Below are 21,963 nucleotides of genomic sequence, written 5' to 3' on the forward strand. Positions count from 1 at the left end.
ATTCTTTCAGTGTCATGGAACAGAGCTACCTGTAAACTGGCCAAGTATAGGAGGTCTCTTGAGATTTTGTAAATAATTTGACAGATGGGGGCAAAGCTAGCATCTCACAACTCAAGAATCACTTGATTTTTATTGACGCTTTTCTTCTTCTCATTTTCCCTTCTTAGGAGCCTAAAATGACACGCTCTAAACTAAAGGAAGTGGTGGAAAAAGGAGTGGTAGGTGTTCTCTTTTTTTCTTTATCGTCTATTTAACTTCGTTAATAATAGCTAATTCTAGGTTATCTGTAGGGAAAAAATATTGGAAAGACTTATTATCATCTGGCTTTGCCTCCTTAAAGAAAATATTCGTAAAAGCAAATAGACATGTAGAAATGGAATATATCAAATCATTAGTGTAGTTTTCTTAAAAATTTTCATTGTTTTTTTTTGGAAGTGCTAGGTGGATAATCATTTGTAATGGTTGAAAGCAATGACGGAGGACAGTTCTATTCATGTTATGAGATATGTGGCCAAGAGTTTAGAATATTTCAAATTGTGTTCTAGGGACCACTTACATCAAGATTATCCTGGTATGGGGACCCAAAGGAGTGCTTATTAAAAATGCACCCTCTGGGAGTTCCTGTCGTGGCCTGGTGGTAAAGAGCCCCACTAGTACCCATGAGGATGTAAGTTCGATCTCTGGCCTCACTCAGTGGTGAGCTGTAGTGTAGGTCACAGACATGGGTCAGATCTGCTGTGGCTGTGGTGTAGGCCTGCAGCTACATTTTCAATTTGACTCCTAGCCTGGGAATTTCCATATGCTGTAGGTGTGGCCTTAAAAAGACCAAAAAAAAAAAGCACATTCTTTTTTTTTTCTGTTTCAGCTGCACGCATAACAAATGGAAGTTTCCAGGTCAGGGATCGAATCTGAGATGCTGCTGCAACCTGTGCCTCAGCTGAGGCAATGCCAGACCCTTAACCCACTGCACCACAGTGGGAACTCCAAAACATGCACATTCTTGGGAGTTCTCTTGTGGCTCAGCAGGTTAAGGATCTGGCATTGTCACTGCAGAGGCTTGGGTTGCTGTTGTGGTACAGGTTCAATTTCTAGCCTGGAAGCTTTTGCATGTCCTGGGCATGGCCAAAAGAAAACAAGATAGCACATTGTTGACACTTCACCCCTAAATTCTTTCCTAAGAATTTTTCATGGCTGTCGTTTTGGAGGCATACTTATGTGGATTTATGTCATTGACTTAAAAAACACCAATGTCAATAGCAGATAGCAGAAGGCTGCTATCATCTATAATATCCTAGGTGTGTGTACTATTTTAGTTTACAAATAGTTTTTATTTATTTATTTTTTAAAAATTTTTTTGTGGGTTTGCACCATGGCATGTGGAAGTTCCCAGGCTAGGGGTCAATTGGAGCTTGTGACCTATGTCACAGCCACAGCAACACTGGATCCGAGCTGCATCTGCAACCTACACCACGACTTGTGGCAATCCCAGATCCTTAACCCAAAGGATTGAATTTATAGCCTAATGGATACCAGTCGGGTTCTTAACCCACTGAACCACAATGGGAACGCCTACAAATAGTTTTTTTTTAAATTTTTTTATTAAAATATGGGTGATTTACAGCATTATGCCAATTTTTGCTGTACAGCAGAGTGACTCAGTCATACATATATATGTACATTCTTTTTTTTTTTTTTTTTTTTTTGTCTTTTTGCCTTTTCTAGGGCCTCTCCCCAGGCATATGGAGGTTCCTAGGCTAGGGGTCTAATCAGAGCTATAGCAGCTGGCTTACGCCAGAGCCAGAGCAACACTGGATCTGAGCTGCATCTGCGACCGACACCATAGCTCACGGCAACGCTGGATCCTTAACCCACTGAGCAAGGCCAGGGATCGAACCTGCAATCTCATGGTTCCTAGTCGGATTCGTTAACCACTGTGCCACAATGGGAACTCCCGATGTACATTCTTTTTATTAATATTCCATTATGGTTTATCCTTGAGGTTGGATATAGTTCCCTGTGCTATACCGTGGGACCTTATTTTTTATCCATTCTAAATGTGATAGTTTGCATCTGCTAACCCCAAACTCCCAGTCCATCCCACTCCCTCCTCCTTCCCTCTTGGCAACCACAAATCTATTCTCTATGTCTCTGAGTCTGTTTTTGTTTTGTAGATAGGTTCATTTTGTGCCATGTTTTAGATTTCACATGTAAGTGATATCATATGTTATTAGTTTACATATGGTTTTCACATTGGAATTCCTTAGTGGCTCAGCTGGTTAATGATCCGGCATTACTGTAGTGGCTCGGGTCACTGCTATGGCTTGGGTTCGATCCCTGGCTTGGGAATTCCCACATGCTGCTATCATGTCCAAAAAAAGAAAAGAAAGGTACAAAGACAAATAGTTTGCACATTCATTATTCCATGTGAACCCAAACTGTGATGTGAAGTAGGTAAGATAGACACTTTCTCCATCTATGGGTAATACAGAGTCTTACTAGGTTTAAGCAGAAATGCTGAAGTTGGAAATATATTCTTGTCACCTTTTCTTCTGTCAAATTTTGACAAATATTTGAGGATGTAGTTCAGTGCCTCTAGATCACTGCAGCTACATGTTAGTCTGATGGCTTTTGGTGGTAGCAAAGAAGAAATAAAATTGAAAGTCGATTTCAGCTAACTTAATTATTCCTGTTCTTTATTGATAGGTAATTCCAACATGGAATATTTCACCAATTAAGAAGGCCAATGAAATTAAGGTAAACCTGGAAGAGGCATCTTTTCCAGAAAAGACCTCATCAGTTTTGAAACCCTTCTATTTGTTAATATTTTTTGGACCTATGTTTTTATTTTCATTCCAGCTTTGGTTTTTCCCATTCCATTACTTTTAGGTCTGACTTTCATGCTAGGGGTCTCTTTAACTCCTGTCTCTTATTACTTGCTTTAGCTGCTTGTTGTGCTCTTAGGATTTTTTTGTTCTGCTCTATTTTCTTCCCCTTATTTTCCAAATACATATGATTTGTGTTTTCTATTATTTCATTTTTTTTCTATAATCATATTTATGTAGCCTCCTCAGTTTGTGGATATCCACCTCGAAGACGATGATTCCTCAGATGAAGAGTACCAGCCAGATGATGAAGAAGAAGATGAGACTGCTGAAGAGGTCAGTGGTTACCCATGTGAGTGTTAGTTGGTAATACAGAAATAAATTGGCAGAGGTACTTTTCTTCCTTAGTAATGTTACCTGTTTAATACAGAGGGTTGAAACACAGTTCTTTTTTTCTACTCACTTCTTCACATAAATCCAAGAATGTGAGGTGTTTTGTCCTCTTCATGCTCCCTGGATTTTTTTCGTGTTTTATGTTGTGGAATGTAACACATATATAAGATATAGAACTGGGCATAAAATAAAAATGAAAGTATACAGTTTAAATAATTATGAAGCTAATTCTCCTGAAACTTCCCTCAAAGTGGTTAAACATAATGTTGCCAGACACCTGTTCCGTGCCCTTCCTAATCACAATCACTTCTCTTCCCCAGTAGATAGCTCCTACCTTGACTTCTTCTTCTTCTTTTTTTTTTTTTTTTTGTCATTTCTTGGGCCGCTCCCGCGGCATATGGAGGTTCCCAGGCTAGGGGTCTAATCGGAACTGTAGCTGCTGGCCTACGCCAGAGCCACAGTTAACCCACTGAGCAAGGCCAGGGATCAAACCCGCAACCTCATGGTTCCTAGTCAGATTCGTTAACCACTGCGCCACGACGGGAGCTCCTTGACTTCTTGATAATTACTTCCTTGCTTATCTTTATAGGTACAGCATCTAAATATGCAGCCCTCTACACTATGTTCAGTTTTTTTGCTGTCTGAACCTTATGTAAATAGAACCATAGTGTGTGTATTCTTTGGTGTGCCCTTTTTTTTTTCTTGGTTCAACACAAGTCATTTGAGATTCATTTATACAGTTGCTTGTAACTATAGTTTGTTCATTTTCATATTTACGTAATATTCTATTTCTTTTCTTTTTTGTAACATTCTGTTTCTTAATTTGTTCTTTGACGTGTTTGTTAAAGGGTTCCAAACCAATGCCTTATAGTTTTATAAAGTTTACAACGCTGATGAGGATAGCGATCTGTTCCCTTTTCCTACCTTCAGAAAAATAAGCTTCTGTTTAAATTTTATTCTCTTACTCTGACTAATTTAGTGATACTTTGTGGTTCATTCTTCTGAGATACTTCGAACTCAATGGAATGAAGTAGAGGCATAAATATGAACGTGAACTGGACTTGTTTTATAGAGTTTATTGGAAAGTGATGTTGAAAGCACTGCGTCGTCTCCACGAGGGGCAAAGAAATCCAGATTGAGGCAGTCTTCTGAGATGACTGAAACAGATGAGGAGAGTGGCATATTATCAGAGGTAAATCCCTATCACACCGAAGAGATAAGTTAGAGATAGCTGTATAAGTAGATTATTTCACTGCATAAATCAGTAGATTATTTATCCTTGGTGATTCTGAGCTGTCACCCTTGTTAACCATGATTCAAGAAATAGTAATTATGCCATTATCTTTCCTGGTATTTGTGACTAGTTATGATCATTTAAATTTCAAAATCCTTTAAGTCAGTTACCAGTCAAGAGAAAACTAGAACTCTGTGACAGGGAGAGATTTCTGAGTTCTTTTTTTTTTTACCCTTTATAATGCTTTTTATTTTTTCCATTATAGCTGGTTTACAGTGTTCTGTCAATTTTCTACTGTACAGCAAGGTGACCCAATTACACATACATGTATACATTCTTTTTTCTCACATCATCATGCTCCATCATAAGTGACTAGACATAGTTGCCAGTGCTATACAGCAGGATCTCATTGCTTATCCATTCCAAAGGCAATAGTTTGTATCTATTAACCCCAAATTCCTGATCTATCCCACTCCCTCCCCCTTCCCCTGGAGTTCTTATTAAGGGGAAAAATATGAGTGACTGGCAGAGTTGCTTCTACTCTCTCTCTCTTTTTTTTTTTTTTCCTTTTTAGGGCCACACCTGCAGCTTATAGCATATGGAGGTTCCCAGGCTAGGGTTCCAATCGGAGCTGTAGCCACCAGCCACAGCTACAGCACCTTGGCATCTGAGCTGCATCTGTGACCTACACCACAGCTCACAGCAATGCCAGATCCTTAACCCACTGAGCGAGGCCTGGGATCGAACTTGCGACCTCATGATTAATAGTTGGATTCATTTCCACTGTACCACAACGGGAACCCCTCTTTTGCCCTTCTCTTTTTCAAACTTGTTTTCTAATATTCTAAAGCCTTTTTTTTTTTTTTTTTTTTGTCTTTTTAGTGCCACACCCACAGCATATGGAAGTTCTCAGGTTAGGGGTCTAATCGAAGCTCCATGGGCCAGCCTACACTACAGCCATGGCAACGTGGGATCTGAGCCGAGTCTGCTACCTACACCACAGCTCATGGCAATGCGGGATCCTTAGCCCACTAAGTGAGGCCATGGATTGAACCTGCATTCTTATGGATACTAGTTGGGTTCCTTACTGCCTGTGCCACCACAGGAACCCACAGGAACTCTAAGACCTTTTTTTTTTTTTTTTTTTCTCTTTCCCACTTTTGGTAACCTAAGTAGCATCCTGTTGGCTTCATTGGAAATAGGATGAAACCTAGTTAGATTAATGTACTTGACAATGCCTTGGTTTTTTGTTTTGTTTTGTTTTGTCTTTTTGTCTTTTCTAGGGCCATGCCCACAGCATATGGAGGTTCCCAGGCTAGGGGTCTGATCAGAGGAACGGGGGATCCGAGCCGCGTCTGCGACCTACACCACAGCTCACGGTAATGCCGGATCCTTAAGCCACTGAGCGAGGCCCGAAACCTCATGGTTCCTAGTTGGATTCATTAACCACTGAGCCATGATGAGAACTCCGAGAGCGCCTTTGTTTTTATATACCTCTATCTGGATGGGAAGAGGAAGACGGCTAGCATATGAAGGACTTTCTTCTCTCTTCTCTCTTTTTATTTTTTTTCTCTCTTTTCTTCCCTTCCCGTCCTCCCTCCCTCTCATTTTTTTTTTTTTTTTAACATAGTTGCCTCTTTTAATCAGGCTGAGAAAGTCACCACGCCTGCCATCAGGCATATCAGTGCTGAGGTAGTGCCCATGGGGCCCCCACCGCCCCCGAAGCCCAAACAGACCAAGGATAGTACTTTCATGGAGAAGTTGCATGCGGTAGATGAAGAGCTGGCTTCCAGTCCGGTTTGCATGGATTCTTTCCAGGTAAGCAGAACTAAATTGCTGAGAAAGTCAAATGGAGTAAATTAGTCATTGCTCAGATTGGGAAGGGAGAAGGGAAGATGTTAAATTCTGATATAAGTAGGAGTCATGAAATTGTAGGCCTTTGGTACTCGATTTGATTTGTGCTATTTTATCATAAGTAAAAATGGCAGCTCCTAAGGAAGGAATAAGGTATGAGACAGAGAGTGTTTTTAAATGTGGAACATGGGAACATTTTTAAATGTGGAATCTTCAGCCAGATTGCTCAGATACAAACTTTTACCACAATTGCTTTATCATTCTTTGCTTCCTTCTCTCTGTACATGTTTTCCCTTTTTTTTTTTTTTTTTTCTTCTTAGGGCCGTACTTGCAGCATATGGAAGTTCCCAAGCTAGAGGTTGAATCAGAGCTGCAGCTGCTGGCCTGTGCCACAGCCACAGCCATGCCGGATCTGAGCCACATCCTCGACCTATGCTACAGCTTGTGGTAATGTTGGATTAATTCTCTGACTGAGTCCAGGGATCAAACCCGCATCCTCATGGATACTCATGGGTTCTTAACCCACTGAACCACAATGGGAGCTCCACGTTTTCTTTTCCTGAATTGCTTTAGAATATGTTGCCTTCATGATGCTCTTTTACCCCTAAATACCTTAGTGTATATTTCCTAAAAAAGAAGACATTTGATTATGAATGTTAAGGATGAGTAATATTATATAATCTATTAAAGTCCTTATTTGGATTTTACCAGATGTCTCAATAATGTCTTTTATATAAAGCAAAAGAAAAAATTTTTTCTGATCCAGGATCCAGTCTAGGATTACATGTTTTGTTTAGCTGTCCCTTGGTCTTTTTTAATCAGGAACAGTTTCTCAGTCTTTCTTTTTTTTTTTTTTTTTGTCTTTTTGCTATTTCTTGGGCCGCTACCGCGGCATATGGAGATTCCCAGGCTAGGGGTCCAATCGGAGCTGTAGCCACCGGCCTACACCAAAGCCACAGCAATGCGGGATCCGAGCCACGTCTGCAACCTACACCACAGCTCACGGCAATGCCGGATCCTTAACCCACTGAGCAAGGCCAGGGACCGAACCCGCAACCTTGTGGTTCCTAGTCGGATTCGTTAACCACTGTGCCACGACGGGAACTCCTCTCAGTCTTTCATAACCTTGATATTTTTTAACCTTATAGAGCAACTATTTTACAGAATATTCCTCAATTTTGACTTTTCTGATATTTCTTCATAATTAGATTTGGTTTATTCACTTTTGGCACAAATGTCACAGACGTGACATGTCCTTTTCAGTGTATCAAATCAGGAGACACATGACTTCTATCATGTTAGATGATCACATGACTGAAGTGGTATCTGCTTGTTTTCCTCACTGTAAAATTTTTTTTTTCATTTTAAAATTAATTAGTAGATGTGTCTTTGAGGCAAAACATCTTTTCACCCACTAATTTTAACATCCATTGCTTATTCTTGATTGAAACAATCATTACTGTGGTTATTGTCAAACTATGACTTTCTTTCTTTTTTTTTTTTTTTTTTTTTTGTCTTTCTGGGGCTGCAGTGGCAGCATATGGAGGTCCCCAGGATAGGGGATCCAATCGGATCTGTAGCTGCTGGTCTACACCACATCCATAGCAACTCGAGATCCAAGCTGCATCTGTGACCTATACCACAGCTCACGGCAATGCTGGATCCTTAACCCACTGAGTGAGACCAGGGATTGAACTTGAATCATCATGGATATTAGTCAGATTTGCTTCCGCTATGCCACAGCGGGAACTCCTGGTTTCTTAATATAACACCAAGCACAAATGACAAAAGAAACCAAAGAGATACATGGATTTCATCACAATTAAAAACTTGTGCTTCAAAGGACACATCAAAAAAGTAGAAACAACTCATAGAATGGGAAAATTAGTTGCAAATCACATATCTGCTAAGGGTCTTATATCTGTTAATATATAATGAACTCTTTTATAATTCAACAATAGAAAGACAACTCAGTTAAAAATGGGCAAAGTATATGAATAGACACTTCTCCAGAAAAATAGGCAAATTGCCAATCAGCACATGAAAAGATACTCAGCATCATTAGTCATTAGGAAAATGGAAACCAAAGCTACAATGAGATACCTCTTTTCACCCCCTGAGATGGCTGTACTGAAAATATCATGGACAGTAACATGTGTTGGCTTAGGATGTCCAGAAATGTGGAACTCTCACATCTTGCTGGTGGGAATGTAAAATAGTGCAGCCACATTGGAAAATGATTTCGTGGTTCCTCAGAAAGTTAGACGTGGTTACCATATGACCCAACACTTTCAGTCCAGGAGAACTGAAAACATATCCATGAAAAAGCATGTACTCATTGTTCATAGTAGCATTATTCATAGTAGCCCCAAAATGCAAACAACCTGTTTTTATCAACTGATCAATAGATAAATCAAATGCAGTATACCCACGTAATGAAATATTATTGTGCAGTAAAAAGAAATGAGGTACTGATATATGCTACAATAATGGATCAGCTTTGAGAACATGATGCTAAGTGAAAGAAGCCAGAGATAAAAGGCCACATATGGCATGATTCCTTTTATATAAAATGTCAAGCATAAGCAAATTCATGTAGACAGAAAGATGAGTGGTTATCAAGATTGGGATCAGGGAAGAATGGGAAGTGACTGCAAAGGGGAATGGGCTTTTTGTGGTAATGAAAATGTTTTGGAATTATATAGTGGTGAGGGTCATACAACTTTCTGAATATATTAAAATTGACTCAGTTATGCATTTTAAAAGGATGAGTTTTGGAGTTCCCCTGTTTGCTCAGCAGATCAAGGATCTGGGGTTGTCACTGCTATGGCTCCGATTACTGTGACGTGGGTTTGAGTTCTGGCCCAGGAACTTGTGCATGCCACAGGTGTAGCTACAAATACACATGCACACACAGAAATTGTTTTTTTTTTAAAGAGTGTTTTGGAATTCCCGTCGTGGCTCAGTGGTTAATGAACCTGACTAGTATCCTTGAGGATGTGGGTTCCATTCTGGGCCTCACTCAGTGGGTTAAGGATCTGGCATTGCCATGAGCTGTGGTGTAGGTTGCAGACGGGGCTCAGATCCCCAGTTGTGGCTGTGGTGTAGGCCAGCAGCTACAGTTCCGATTCAGTTCCTAGCCTGGGAACCTCCATATGCCACTGGTGCAGTCCTAAAAAGACACACAAAAAAGGGGGGGTGTTTTAATAGTATGTAAATTATATCTTAATAGAGCTCTTATAAATGTTCCTGAAATGTTGGTTTTAAAACTAATGTCATGGGAGTTCCTATCATGGCTCAGTGGAAACCAGTCTGACTAGCATCCATGAGGATGCAGGTTCGATTCCAGGCCTTACTCAGTGGGTTAAGGATCTGACATTGTCACAAACTATGGTGTAGATTGCAGATGCGGCTCGGGATCTGGTGTTGCTGTGGCTGTGGTATAGGCCAGCGTCTACAGGTCCAATTCAACCCCTAGCCTGGGAACTTCCATATGCCATGGTGCAACCCTAAAAAGACAAAACAAACAAACAAAAAAAACTCATGTCATTATAAGGTACAAGCCTGTTATTGTATAACATGGGGAATATAGCCAATATTTTGTAATAACTATAAATGGAGTATAACTTTAAAAAAGAGGTTGGCAGCTACTAAAAAACCCAAAAACCCAAAACACCCCCGATGTCATTATCCTTAAAATTTCTCAAGGTCAAACCCAAATTGTTTTGAGACAAGACCTTGTGGTTTAAGCTAAGAACACACATACACAGAATATAATGAAGTTTAGAGAAATTGAAAGCATTGGGTGTTCAGTGATAATGCTTTGTTTCCTTCTCCATTGGCTAGACCATGGATGACAGTCTCATTGCATTCCGAACTCGCTCTAAGATGCCTCTGAAAGATGTTCCCCTGGGGCAACTGGAGGCGGAGCTCCGTGCCCCAGATATCACCCCAGACATGTATGACCCCAATACAGCAGATGATGAGGACTGGAAGATGTGGCTGGGGGGACTCATGAATGATGATGTCGGGAATGAAGGTAAGTGGGTTTCATTTGCATTTTTAAAAAGACTTCTATTTTTTTGTATTGTAGTTGATTTATAGCGTTTTCATTTGCAGTTATAATCTACTCTGTTCATTATTTCTATGGTAAAATTTTCATTAATTAAAAGCTTAGGAGTTTCCTGGTGGTCTAGTGGTTAAGGATTTGGTGTTGTCACTGCTGTGGCTCAAGTTTGATCCCCAACGTGGTAGCTTTTGTATGCCACAGGTGCGGCCTGAAAAAAAAAAAAAGCTTAAAGAAAGGGGTGTTTTTGGTTCATTGATTTAATTTTTTTTTTTTTTTTTTTTTTTTTTTTTTTTTTTTTTTTTTTTTTTTTTTTTTTGCTATTTCTTGGGCCGCTCCCGCGGCATATGGAGATTCCCAGGCTAGGGGTCCAATCGGAGCTGTAGCCATCGGCCTACACCAGAGCCACAGCAACGCGGGATCCGAGCCGCGTCTGCGACCCACACCACAGCTCACGGCAACGCCGGATCCTCAACCCACTGAGCAAGGGCAGGGACCGAACCCGCAACCCCATGGTTCCCAGTCGGATTCGTTAACCACTGCGCCACGACGGGAACTCCAGATTTAATTTTTTTAAAAAATTTTTTGGCTGTACCTGCGACATATGGAAATGCCTGGGCTGGGGATTGAATGTGAGCTGGAGCTGAGGCCTTTGCCACAGCTGCTGCATTCCTGGTTCTTTAACCCACTGAACCATTGCGGGAATGCCCATTGATTTAATTTTGTATTTAGCAACTTACTCTAAATAAGTAGTTACATTTTCATTCCCTCCCATCTCCCCTTTTTAAGAGTCTTTTGGGGGATCTTATTATTATTATTATTTTTTTTTGCTGCAACATGCAGCAGCTTGATGGGGGGAGTCTCAGTTCTCAGTTCAGAAATTGGACCCAGGTTGCAGCAGTGAATGTGCTGAATCCTAACCACTAGGCCACCAGGGAATTCCCTTAGGAATCTTTTCTATTTTGTTTTGGTCACTCCCACAGCATGTGGAAGTTCCTGGGTCGGGGATAGAATCTGTGCCACAGCAGCGACCTGAGCCACTGCAATGACAACACCAAATCTGTAACCCACTGCACCACAAGGGAACTCCTCCCTTGGGACTCTTTTTTTTTTTTTTTTTTGTCTTTTGGAAGCTGTACCAATGGCATATGGAGGTTCCCAGGCTCGGGGTCAAATCTGAGATGTACCTGCCAGCCTATGTCACAGCCACAGCAACTCGGGATCCGAACTGAGTCTGCTACCTACACCACAGCTCACAGCAATGCCAGATATTTAACCCACTGAGCAAGGCCAGGGATCGAACCTGTGTTCTCATGGATACTAGTCAGGCTCGTTAACCACTGAGCCATGATGGGAACTCCCCCTTGAGACTCTTTTGAATGCTGAAATTCCTCATCTGAAACATAAATGCATACATAATTTTATATATGAGTTCATGAGAGTATATTGACTCAGATACTATCATATTGGTTAAGATTCTTCATGATACAAGTGAGAGAATCCTAATTTTCAACCTGCTAGAAGTCAGATGAAACCAGACTTTGGGAAGGGCAGAAAAATCTGCAGTGAAATTGAGGTACTGTTCAGGTCCACTTTCCCTCTCTACAGCTGTTCTCTCTACTTCTTTTTGTCAGTAAACTCCATTCTCAAACTTATATTTCTCTACAAGGCTGGAACTATAGTCATAAGCATATCATTCACTTCTTGCTTTGTCCCCACATCAGAAGGACTCTCCTACAGGCTCCAGTTTGAAAAGTCCAGAGGAACGACTCCAGTGAGCTTGGTTTGCTCACATGCCCATTGTTTTAGTATTGCATGGGGTTGACGGGGGGACTGTTTGAGCATAGGGTCCTGTGATTGGCAGCACCTCATAGAGCTATGTGGTTGGAGGTGGTAGTTACCCAAAAGAAGCGATAGTGTTTTCAGAAGTAGGGAAGGAGCACCGATCAGACAAAATCAGTGTAAGAACCCCTACCCCAAACCTTATTTGTTTTAGGATATAAAAAAAGTTCTTAACTTTCAAACAGTGAAATAAACTTTTTTTTTTTTTTTTGTCTTTTTAGGGCTGCACCCATAGCATATGGAAGTTCCCAGGCTAGGGGTCAAATAGGAGCTGCAGCTGCAGGCCTACACCATGGCCACAGCAACATGGGATCCCTGACCCACTGAACGAGGCCAAGGATCAAACCCGCATTCTCATGGATGCTAGTTGGGTTCTTAACCCACTGAGCCATGATGGGAACTCCTAAAGAAAACTTTCGAAGCCCCTCCCCACATGATAGTTTTATATCCCAGAGAAATCACTGGTAACAGTTTGATGTGCATCTCTCAAGAGTTTTCAAATATGAAGTTACCTTTTAATTTTTCCCATCATGGCAAAAGAAAGAAATTTTAATGCTAAATTTAAATTCCCCAAGCAGGAGTTCTTGCTTTGACGCAGTGGGATTGGCAGTGTCTTGGGAGCTTTGGGATGTGGGTTCCATCCCTGTCCCAGAAGAGTGGGTTAAGGATCTGATGTTGATGCAGCTACGGTGTAGGTTACATCTGCAGCTCATATCTGATAGCTGGCCTGGGAACTCCGTGTGCTATGGGGCATCCAAAAAAAAAGAAAAAAAAATTCCCTAAACATTTGGAAAAGACAGGTAACAAGAAGCAAATTGGTTTGAATCTTAGCATTTTTGTTCTTTTCCACCCACCCTCTTTTTAGCACCAGTTTGAAATGTACAAACTTGTATGAAGGAGGAAAAGATGAAATGTGCAGCTGAGTCATCAATATTAGCTGAAAAGTCAGTTCCTTAATAACCAACAACTGATGTATTTTCTATTAGCCTTCCTCCCTTCCTTCCTTCCTCCCTTCCCTTTTTATGGCTGCCCCTGTGGCATATGGGCATCCTGGGCTAGGGATTGAATCGGAGCTGCAGCTGCAGCTGCAGTAACGCCAGAACCTTTAACCCACTGTGCCGGGTCAGGGATCAAACCCATGCCTCCCCAGCGACCCGAGCCACTGCAGTTGGATTCTATTAAGTGCTGCAGTGAGAACTTCTTCATTAGTCTTTCTGATAGGAGTCTAAGCTTCTAACTTTTCCATTCCTCACTGCTTTGGGAATCTAGTGAAAGCTATGTAGCCACTCCCCAGAAAAATGTACACATCTACATACATAAAGTTTCTTTATGTCACTTTTATTTGGGATTTAGGACTCTCTTGAAGTTCATTTATGGGCACTTTCTTTTTCTGTCAACCCACTCCAAGGTCTCTGACACCAAGACTCAAAATTCTCTGTAAAAAGGGATAAACAGGGACAAAGATAATTCTATCAATTTTTTTGATATCTCAGAAATTCATTGTGTTTCCTGTTACAGAGTGAATTTGTTATACTGCCGGGATTAGTACCCAGTTTGTTTTTTTCTGTTCTTTTTTTTTAGGGCCACACCTGTGGCACATGGAAGATCCCAGGCTGCAGTCGAATTGGAGCTGTAGCTGCTGGCCCTCACCACAGCCACAGCACCACAGGACCCAAGCTGCGTTTTTGTCATTAGACTTAAGCTAAGACAAAATATTGACAGTAATTAAGTCAGGTTCTCATGGCTTATTTAGTGCAGTAGCTTGGGTACCCTGATTGTTATCACCTTGGTTGAAAGAGCTGAGATGCTAGCTAGGGAGGAGGAAAGACCAGAGTTGTCTGTAAGGATTTTGAGAGTCTAGAGCACTGTTTCTCATAATTTGTCCTTAGGATTTGAATCAGAATCAGGGAGTGTAAGGATGTGTGTGTTGGGTGGTATTCATTAAAGATACACATTCCAGGGCCTCATCCTGGAATATGGATCGATTCAGAATCGTTAATGGGTATCATTAGGGGTCTAATTCTTATGTATCCTAAAGGTTGGAAACTACTTGTCTCAGAGAAATAAAAGTGTATGGTAATAAGGGAGGGGGAAGAGATAAATTAGGAGATTGGGATTAACATATACACACTACTATATATAAAATAGATAAACAAAAAAGGACCTACCGTATAACGCAGGGAACTACATTCAATATCTTGTAATAACCTATAATGGAAAAGAATCTGAAAAAGAATATATCTATGTATGTAAAACTGAATCACTTTGGTGTACACCTGAAACTAACACAACATTTTAAATTAACTGAACTTCTTTGCAGAACAGATACTGACTCACAGACTTTGAAAAACTTACAGTTTCCAAATGAGACAGGTTGGGGGGTGGGGAGATGCTTTGGGGGTTTGGGATGGAAATGCTGTAATTTTGTTGTGATGATCATTGTAGAATTATAAATGTGTTAAAATTCATTGAGAAAAAAACAAATTGAGGTGAACAGAAAAAAATAAATTGCCCTTCAGAAGTTTCCATTGTGGTGCAGCAGAAATGAATCCGATTAGTAGCCGTGAGGTTGCAGGTTTGATCCCTCTCCTGCCTCAGTGGGTTAAGGATCTGTTATGAGCTGTGGTGTAGGTTGCAGACGCGGCTTGGATCCTGCGTGGCTGTGGCTGTGACATAGCCCAGTGGCTAGCAGCTCCGATTGGACCTCTAGCTTGGGAACCTCCACATGCCTCAGGTGCAGTCCTAAAAAAAAATTAACTGTCCTTCAGTTTTTTAAAAAAAGTAAAAAAAAAAAGTATATGATAAGGGTTGATTGAGAAAATGGAATAATGGTTAATGGGGAGGGTGAAAATCCTCTTTCTTTAAAACAGTGTTTTTTGTTTCCTTATTAGGACAGATTAGAAAAAGAGAGAACACAGAGCCAATGACTAGGGTAGGTTTGGATCCCCACATCTACCAGCTGAATTTAATGAGTGCTTGTAAATAGGAAATGATGCTAGATATATATCCCAGTACCACACTTTAGCCATATGCTGGCTTATTTTTATAGCATTACGTGGCTGAGTATTTTCACAGGTTCCTAGTACCATCTGATCTGCATGTTATTAAAAGTGAGAGTCTTGTTTGCAAAAAATAATTAAGAGGCTATATGGAAGGGTACACCAGATTGAGATCAGCTGGGTAGAAGCTGACCTTTTTAATCAGTCAAAAAAGCAATTAAACCCAGAGGGCGGGTTCCACAACCAAGGTACTGACAGCTATGCAGAACTCAGAAGAAACCTTCCTAAATGATTTTTCAACATGTTTGCCAACTGCGTTCTCTGAGAATATTGGCAAACCCATTTGTATGGTGTGGACAGAAGCTGTCTGGTGTAGTTCTTATACCTGAACAGACACAGGTCCAAACCTGTGTATAACTATCCATATGTTATACCCCAGAACTTACGTTATTCAGCAACATGTGTAAAGAACCTGCTGTTAAGGGACTTAAATAGAATCTACTCTTGGAGTTCCCATTGTGGCACAGCAGAAGCAAACCCAATTAGGAACCATGAGGTTGGGGATTTGATCCCAGGCCTCACTCAGTGGGTTAAGGATCCAGTGTTGCCGTGAGCTGTGGTGTAGGTCTCAGATGCAGCTTGGATCCTGCGTGGCGGTGGCGGTGGCGTAGGCAAGCAGCTGTAGCTCCAATTGGACCCCTAGCCTGGGAACCTCCATATGCTGTGGGAATGGCCCTAAAAAGCAAAAAAAAAAAAAAGAGGAATCTACTCTGGAGATTAGGAAGACAGGATTCTATTCCTAAGGATTCAAAACATTTTCACTGGGGAGATAAACCTATAGATGGGTAAAAAAGACTTCACATTTAAATAGATATGTGTAAACAGTGCAAATTCATACATTATAAACAGAATAAATGTTTAGTAAAAAATATCAGGTTAGATTGGGGCTTATCATCAGTACATATTTTCCAGTGGTTATGAATCACTGTGTGTGTTTGTGTGTGTATAAATATCTATCTATCTATCTATCTATCTATCTATCTATCTATATATATATATATATTTTTTTTTTTTGTCTTTTAGGGCTGCCCCTATAGCATATGGAAGTTTCCAGGCTAGGGGGCCAATTGGAGCTGCAGCTGCTGGAATACACCATGGTCACAGCAGTGGGGGATCTGAGCTGCACCTGTGACCTACACCACAGCTCATGGCAATGCCCCACTGAGGGAGGCCAGGGATTGAACCCACGTCCTCACGGATGCTAGTTGGGTTCGTTACTGCTGAGCCACAACAGGAACTCCCTATATTTTTATTTTTAATGACAGATACTCATTTATTGTGAAAAATTAAAACACTGGAAAAGCACAATGTGAAAAGTAAGAGTTCTATTCTTCAGTCTTTGTTAATTCTTTTTAGGTTATTTTCTGTGTATTCAGTCAAACACATATTTATCTCAAATAACAATGTGTTTTTTTTTTCCATGAAAGGAATCATACTTTACATTTGTCCTGCATCTGTACCTCACTCCTTTCACTTAGCTGTATAATTTAGATATCTTTCTATTGAACTACATAGAGATCACCTTCTCCTGTTTAATGGCTACATAGCAATAAGGAAATTAGTTATTCTCATTTGGTTGACTTTTTTGTAGTTTTGTTTTGTTTTAATTCCGTTCCTCAGTTGCACTAGCCTCATGTGGCTAAGGGCTACAGTGCATATGTAGATCATTTCCATCCTTGCAGAAAGTTCTAGTAGATGGCACTGATCTAAAGTTGTCCCGGGAATGGAGTTCCCGTCTTGACTCAGTGGTTAATGAATCCAACTAGGAACCATGAGGTTGTGGGTTTGATCCCTGGCCTTGCTCAGTGGGTTAAGGATCCGGCATTGCCGTGAGCTGTGCTGTAGGTCGCAGACGCAGCTCAGATCCCGTGTTGCTGTGGCTCTGGCGTAGGCTGATGGCTGCAGCTCTGATTCGACCCCTAGCCTGGGAACCTCCATATGCAGTGGCAGTGGCCCTAGAAAAGGCAAAAAGACCAAAATAAATAAAGTCTCAGGAAAAATATCACCTTAATATAACATATCCATGAGTCAGTGACTCCTCACAATTTTTATTTAGGAATCAAAAAGTCATAGCATCAGCTTTAGAGAAAATTATGAGGGAGAAAAATGCCCATATTTGTATGTTCTAACATAACAAATGTTTATGATTTTTATATATTTTTAGTTGTTTCTGAGAGTCCTATTGTAGAGATAATATTTTTTCATACTTATGAATATTCTGTATATATTGTGTTGTACTTTTGTCATGCATGCATTGAACACGTATAGAATGTTGCTTTCTATATGTATATACTCTTTTATATTGTCATAATTATAGTCATTCTGTAATTGGGAATTAGGGTGATTCCTTTTTTCACTATCAGTGCTTTTGTTTAAACGGTTTCACAAAAGTATTGTTTTTATCAGATGCATTACTCTAAGCAGGTTTTTTTGTTGTTGTTATTGTCTTTTTGTCATTTTAGGGCTGTACCTGAGGCAGGTGGAGGTTCCCAGGCCAGGGGTCGAATAGGAGCTATAGCTGCCAGCCCACCACAGCCAGAGCAAGGTCAGATCCAAGCCGTGTCTGCGACCTACACCATAGCTCATGGCAACTCCAGATGCTTAACCCACTGAGCAAGGTCAGTGATCGAACCCTCAACCTCCTGGATACTAGTTTTGTTCATTAACCACTGAGCCATGGCAGGAACTCCTAAGCAGGTTTCCCGAGATAAATCATATGTTCCATTTTCTGGCTTTCACTGCCTTTTGAGAGGTTTATGTCTTGATCAAAGAAGGAAGGAATTTGGCTTATTGGAGAGAATAGGTGAGATGAGTCAGCTGTGGGAAAAGATGTGTGCAAAAGCACAGAGGGAAAAAATAAGTTGTTTAAAAAACCTAAGAATAGGAGTTCCTGTCGTGACGCAGTGGTTAACGAATCCGACTAGGAACCATGAGGTTGCAGGTTCGATCCCTGGCCTGGCTCAGTGTGTTAAGGATCCGGCGTTGCCATGGTGTAGGTTGCAGATGAGGCTCGGATCCCGAGTTGCTGTGGCTGTGGTGTAGGCCGGCGGCTACATCTCCGATTAGACCCCTAGCCTGGGAACCTCCATGTTGCCATGGGAGTGGCCCTAGAAAAAGGCAAAAGACAAAAAAATAAAAACTTAATAAATATGCCATGTGCTTCATTGAAATAGATGCTTATGGTGCTGAACATCTTAAATTTTCATTAGAGGTAAGAATTCAGAGGCAATAAATGTCTGAAACATTTTTTCCCCCTAGATGAGGCAGATGATGATGATGATCCAGAATATAACTTCCTCGAAGACCTGGATGAACCAGACACAGAGGATTTCCGCACTGACCGGGCAGTAAGAATCACCAGTGAGTCTCTGTTTCCTATGAGTCCTGCTCCTGACTTTCCACATCTACCTTGATGGTGAAGTTTACAGCCCATTCACATTAAGACATTTAAGCTTCCTCTCCTTATTTATTTCTATTATTCTGTAAGTTTGCCTATATGTTTAGGAGGCCTATCAGTTACTCATTTCTACATCCCACATCATGTATTGAGTCCAGTATTTGGCAAGATTGTACTTAAGATAGCAAAATGAATAGGACGTGGCCTCAGCCTGTAGGATGTCAGCTTAGTAGCTGGATACAAACAGGAACAGTTATAGTTCAAAGTGATAAGTGCTGTAATTGGTTGTGTATAAGGAACCCTAGTGGCCTAAAAGAAGGTATCATGTCCTAGTATATGGTATGGAGTAGGATGGGAGAGGTTTTGGAATGAGTCACAAAATAAGATGTTTTATCTTAGTTTTTTTTTTTACTTTTTTGGGCTGCACCCATGGCAATGGAAGTTCCCAGGCTAGGGGTCAAATCGGAGCTCAGCTGCCAGCCTGTGCCACAGCTACAGCAACACAGGATCTGAGCTGCATCTGTGATCTGTTACCACAGTTCACGGCAATGCTGGATCCTTAACCTACTGAGCAAGGCCAGGGATTGAACCCGCATCCTCATGGATACTAGTCGGGTTCATTTACTGCTGAGCCTTGATGGGAACTCCTTATCTTAGTTTTGAAGGAACAATTAGAAAATTTTGGTGAATGGGGGCAGAGAGGGATATTCCAAATAGAAGAATGCAAACCATGAAATTAACAAACAACAGTAAATGTGTTTGGAAAGTAGTGAGTAGTTTGATTTATTTGTATGAGCGAGTGGTGGTAGAAAAGATGATCAGTGCTCCGTTGATGTGATTTGTGATTTGTGATTTGTCAAAAAGGAGTGCCCAAAGCGTTGTAAGCAGGAAAGCAATAGGAAGTGATTTGCATTTTAGAACTATCACTTTGATTTAATGCCAGTTTATTGTATTGATTTGGTGGGAAAGAAAGCAAGATTGGAGGCATGGAAAACAAGTAACTTGACTTGGCTTGAGTCATTTGTTCAAAAATTATTTCATTGTTAGTTTGCCAATGATGGAAGACATATTTCAAGAATTATTGATTGAGTATGTGCATGACTGTACTGGCATAGTATACACAGCATGGTGAAGATAAGATGTTGGCTCTTGACCAGGCTATGAAGGAAGCTTTGTGCGCATCCAAAAATGTTTATTGTATACCTAAATAATGCAAGTCTTTGTGCAAAGAGAATTATGTTAACAGTCCTTTAGGACTTATGTTCTGTTTCATTGCCTTGTTTCATCTTTCATCTTGTTTTTAAGATTAGAGTGCCAATTCCTTTATGAAGATCTTCTATTTTTTTTTTGGCATGTTATGTAAGGTTAGAGGAAGGATTGAAAGGAAAGCAGCAGGAATCAAAGCGAGAGTGTAGAATGAAAAGGCTTGAGCATTAGGCTTTGAGAATACTGTGAAGGAGAGTCTAGGAAAGTATGAGAAAAACTAAGGTCTTGTGTCAGAAACCAAGGGAAAAGTCTTTCAGGAAAGACCAACTGTTCACATTGTCATGTGTTGGTCATGAAATACTCTTCTTCAAGCAGAAAAGTAGGTGATCTCATTTCATCTCAGCCCAGCCTGGAATACACTTGCCTTCCCTTCTTGTTTTCTTCAGTTGTAGATACAGTTGACCTTGAACAACTCAGGGGTTAGGGATGCTGAGCTCCTGTGCAATTGAAAATCTGACGGGAAGCTTTGACTTCCCCAAAAGTTAGAGCCTCCTATTGAAGGCTTACTGACAAAGTTAATATTTAACATATATTTTGTATGTAGTATGTTTTATATACTATATTCTTGCAATACAGTAAGCTAGAAAAAAGAAAATATTAAGAAAATCTTAAGGAAAAACACATTTATAGTATAGTACTGTATTTATTCATTTATTTTGCTTTTTAGGGCCACACCCGCAGCATATGAGGTTCCTAGGCTAGTGGTTTAATTGGAGCTACAGCCGCTGGCCTGTGCCGCAGCCACAGCAACACCAGATCCGAGCTGCATCTGTGACCTACACCATAGCTCACGGCAACGCTGGATCTTTCCCACTGAGCAAGGCCAGGTATCGAACCCGCAACCTCATGGTCCTTAGTCGGATTCGTTTCTGATGTGCCGCAACGGGAACTCCAGCGCTGTAGTTGTTGATGTATATTTACATTGTCTGTTTATAAGATGAATCATTTGTCAGTTTCTACATCAGTATTGTCCTACATTAAAAAAACCCACTGTAGATAGACACATTATCACTGGACAGTAAAAATGAAAAGAATGTGGGAAGAGTTCTTTTGTGGCACAGTGGTTAAGGATCCGGTGTCGTTACTGCATTGGCTTTGGTTGTTGCTGTGGCATGGGTTCAGTCCCTGGCCCGGAGAACTTCTGCATGCTGTGGGTGTGGCCAAACAGGAAAAAAATTAAAAGAATGTGAAGAAGACATTCATGTTTATTTGCAGGTATAATGATTCACACATTGATAAAGAAGCAGCAGCAATGTGATTGCTTGATGGTGGCCTAGTATAATTGCTTCTCAATAGCCTAGGCTATACACTAATGAATGAATTGTTACAAAGATTTTATGGCACACAGTCTTACAGTCATATTTACATACAGGATTGGAAGCATTGTTACATTTAAAAATATGATGATTGGAGTTTCTGTCATGGCTCAGTGGTTAATGAATCCAACTAGGAACCATGGGGTTGTGGGTTTGATCCCTGGCCTTGCTCAGTGAGTTAGGGATCTGGTGTTGCCGTGAGCTGTGGTGTAGGTTGCAGACGCGGCTCAGATCCCCATGTTGCTGTGGCTGTGGCATAGGACGGCGGCTTACAGCTCCGATTTGATCCCTAGCGTGGGAACCTCCATATGCCATGGGAGAGGCCCAAGAAATGGCAAAAAGACAAAAATAAATAAATAAATAAATAAAAAATATGATGATAGACTGATATGTGGTTTTTCCAATTACAAGAGAGCCATAGGGTAAGGCAATGTAATTCTTTGAAAACAAAGTTATAAATCAGTAAGACATTATTAAATTTATATTAAATATCACTCACCTTGTGCCTGTGTAAAGCCGTCTTGCTTCATACAAGTGTTACACATGGTCTTCTACACGATAAATCCTTAGGCGGTGATGATGATGATGATGATGATGACGACACAGAAATGTCTCATGCAGTTCTTGCCATATAATAGTTAGATTTTCACACAAAGACGTACATATGTATACAACTGATAAGTTTATTAGCCATAGGCATGGTGATTATTTACT

General features: G+C 40.7%; 1 protein-coding gene across 11 annotated transcripts in view; it reads left to right on the forward strand.

The window, feature by feature from the left end:
• GON4L (gon-4 like) overlaps positions 1 to 21,963 on the forward strand; it is an 86,899-nt gene that overhangs the window by 23,853 nt on the left and 41,083 nt on the right. For 9 of the 11 annotated variants that reach the window (XR_002343424.1, XM_021089699.1, XM_021089703.1 and 6 more), the window contains 7 exons: positions 168 to 218; positions 2,704 to 2,754; positions 3,063 to 3,158; positions 4,288 to 4,407; positions 6,097 to 6,267; positions 10,150 to 10,342; positions 18,529 to 18,630. Coding sequence is in view for 10 of the 11 variants with exons in the window: in XM_021089699.1 (XP_020945358.1) it covers positions 168 to 218; positions 2,704 to 2,754; positions 3,063 to 3,158; positions 4,288 to 4,407; positions 6,097 to 6,267; positions 10,150 to 10,342; positions 18,529 to 18,630 (784 nt within the window). In the remaining variant the exon portion in view is untranslated. Of the gene's footprint in view, positions 1 to 167; positions 219 to 2,703; positions 2,755 to 3,062; positions 3,159 to 4,194; positions 4,408 to 6,079; positions 6,268 to 10,149; positions 10,343 to 18,528; positions 18,631 to 21,963 lie in introns of those variants that run through there. The other 2 variants (XM_021089707.1, XM_021089708.1) reach the window with 2 other exon arrangements.

This window comes from Sus scrofa, chromosome 4, assembly GCF_000003025.6.
Source record: "Sus scrofa isolate TJ Tabasco breed Duroc chromosome 4, Sscrofa11.1, whole genome shotgun sequence".
In the NCBI taxonomy this organism is placed as follows: Eukaryota; Metazoa; Chordata; class Mammalia; order Artiodactyla; family Suidae; genus Sus; species Sus scrofa.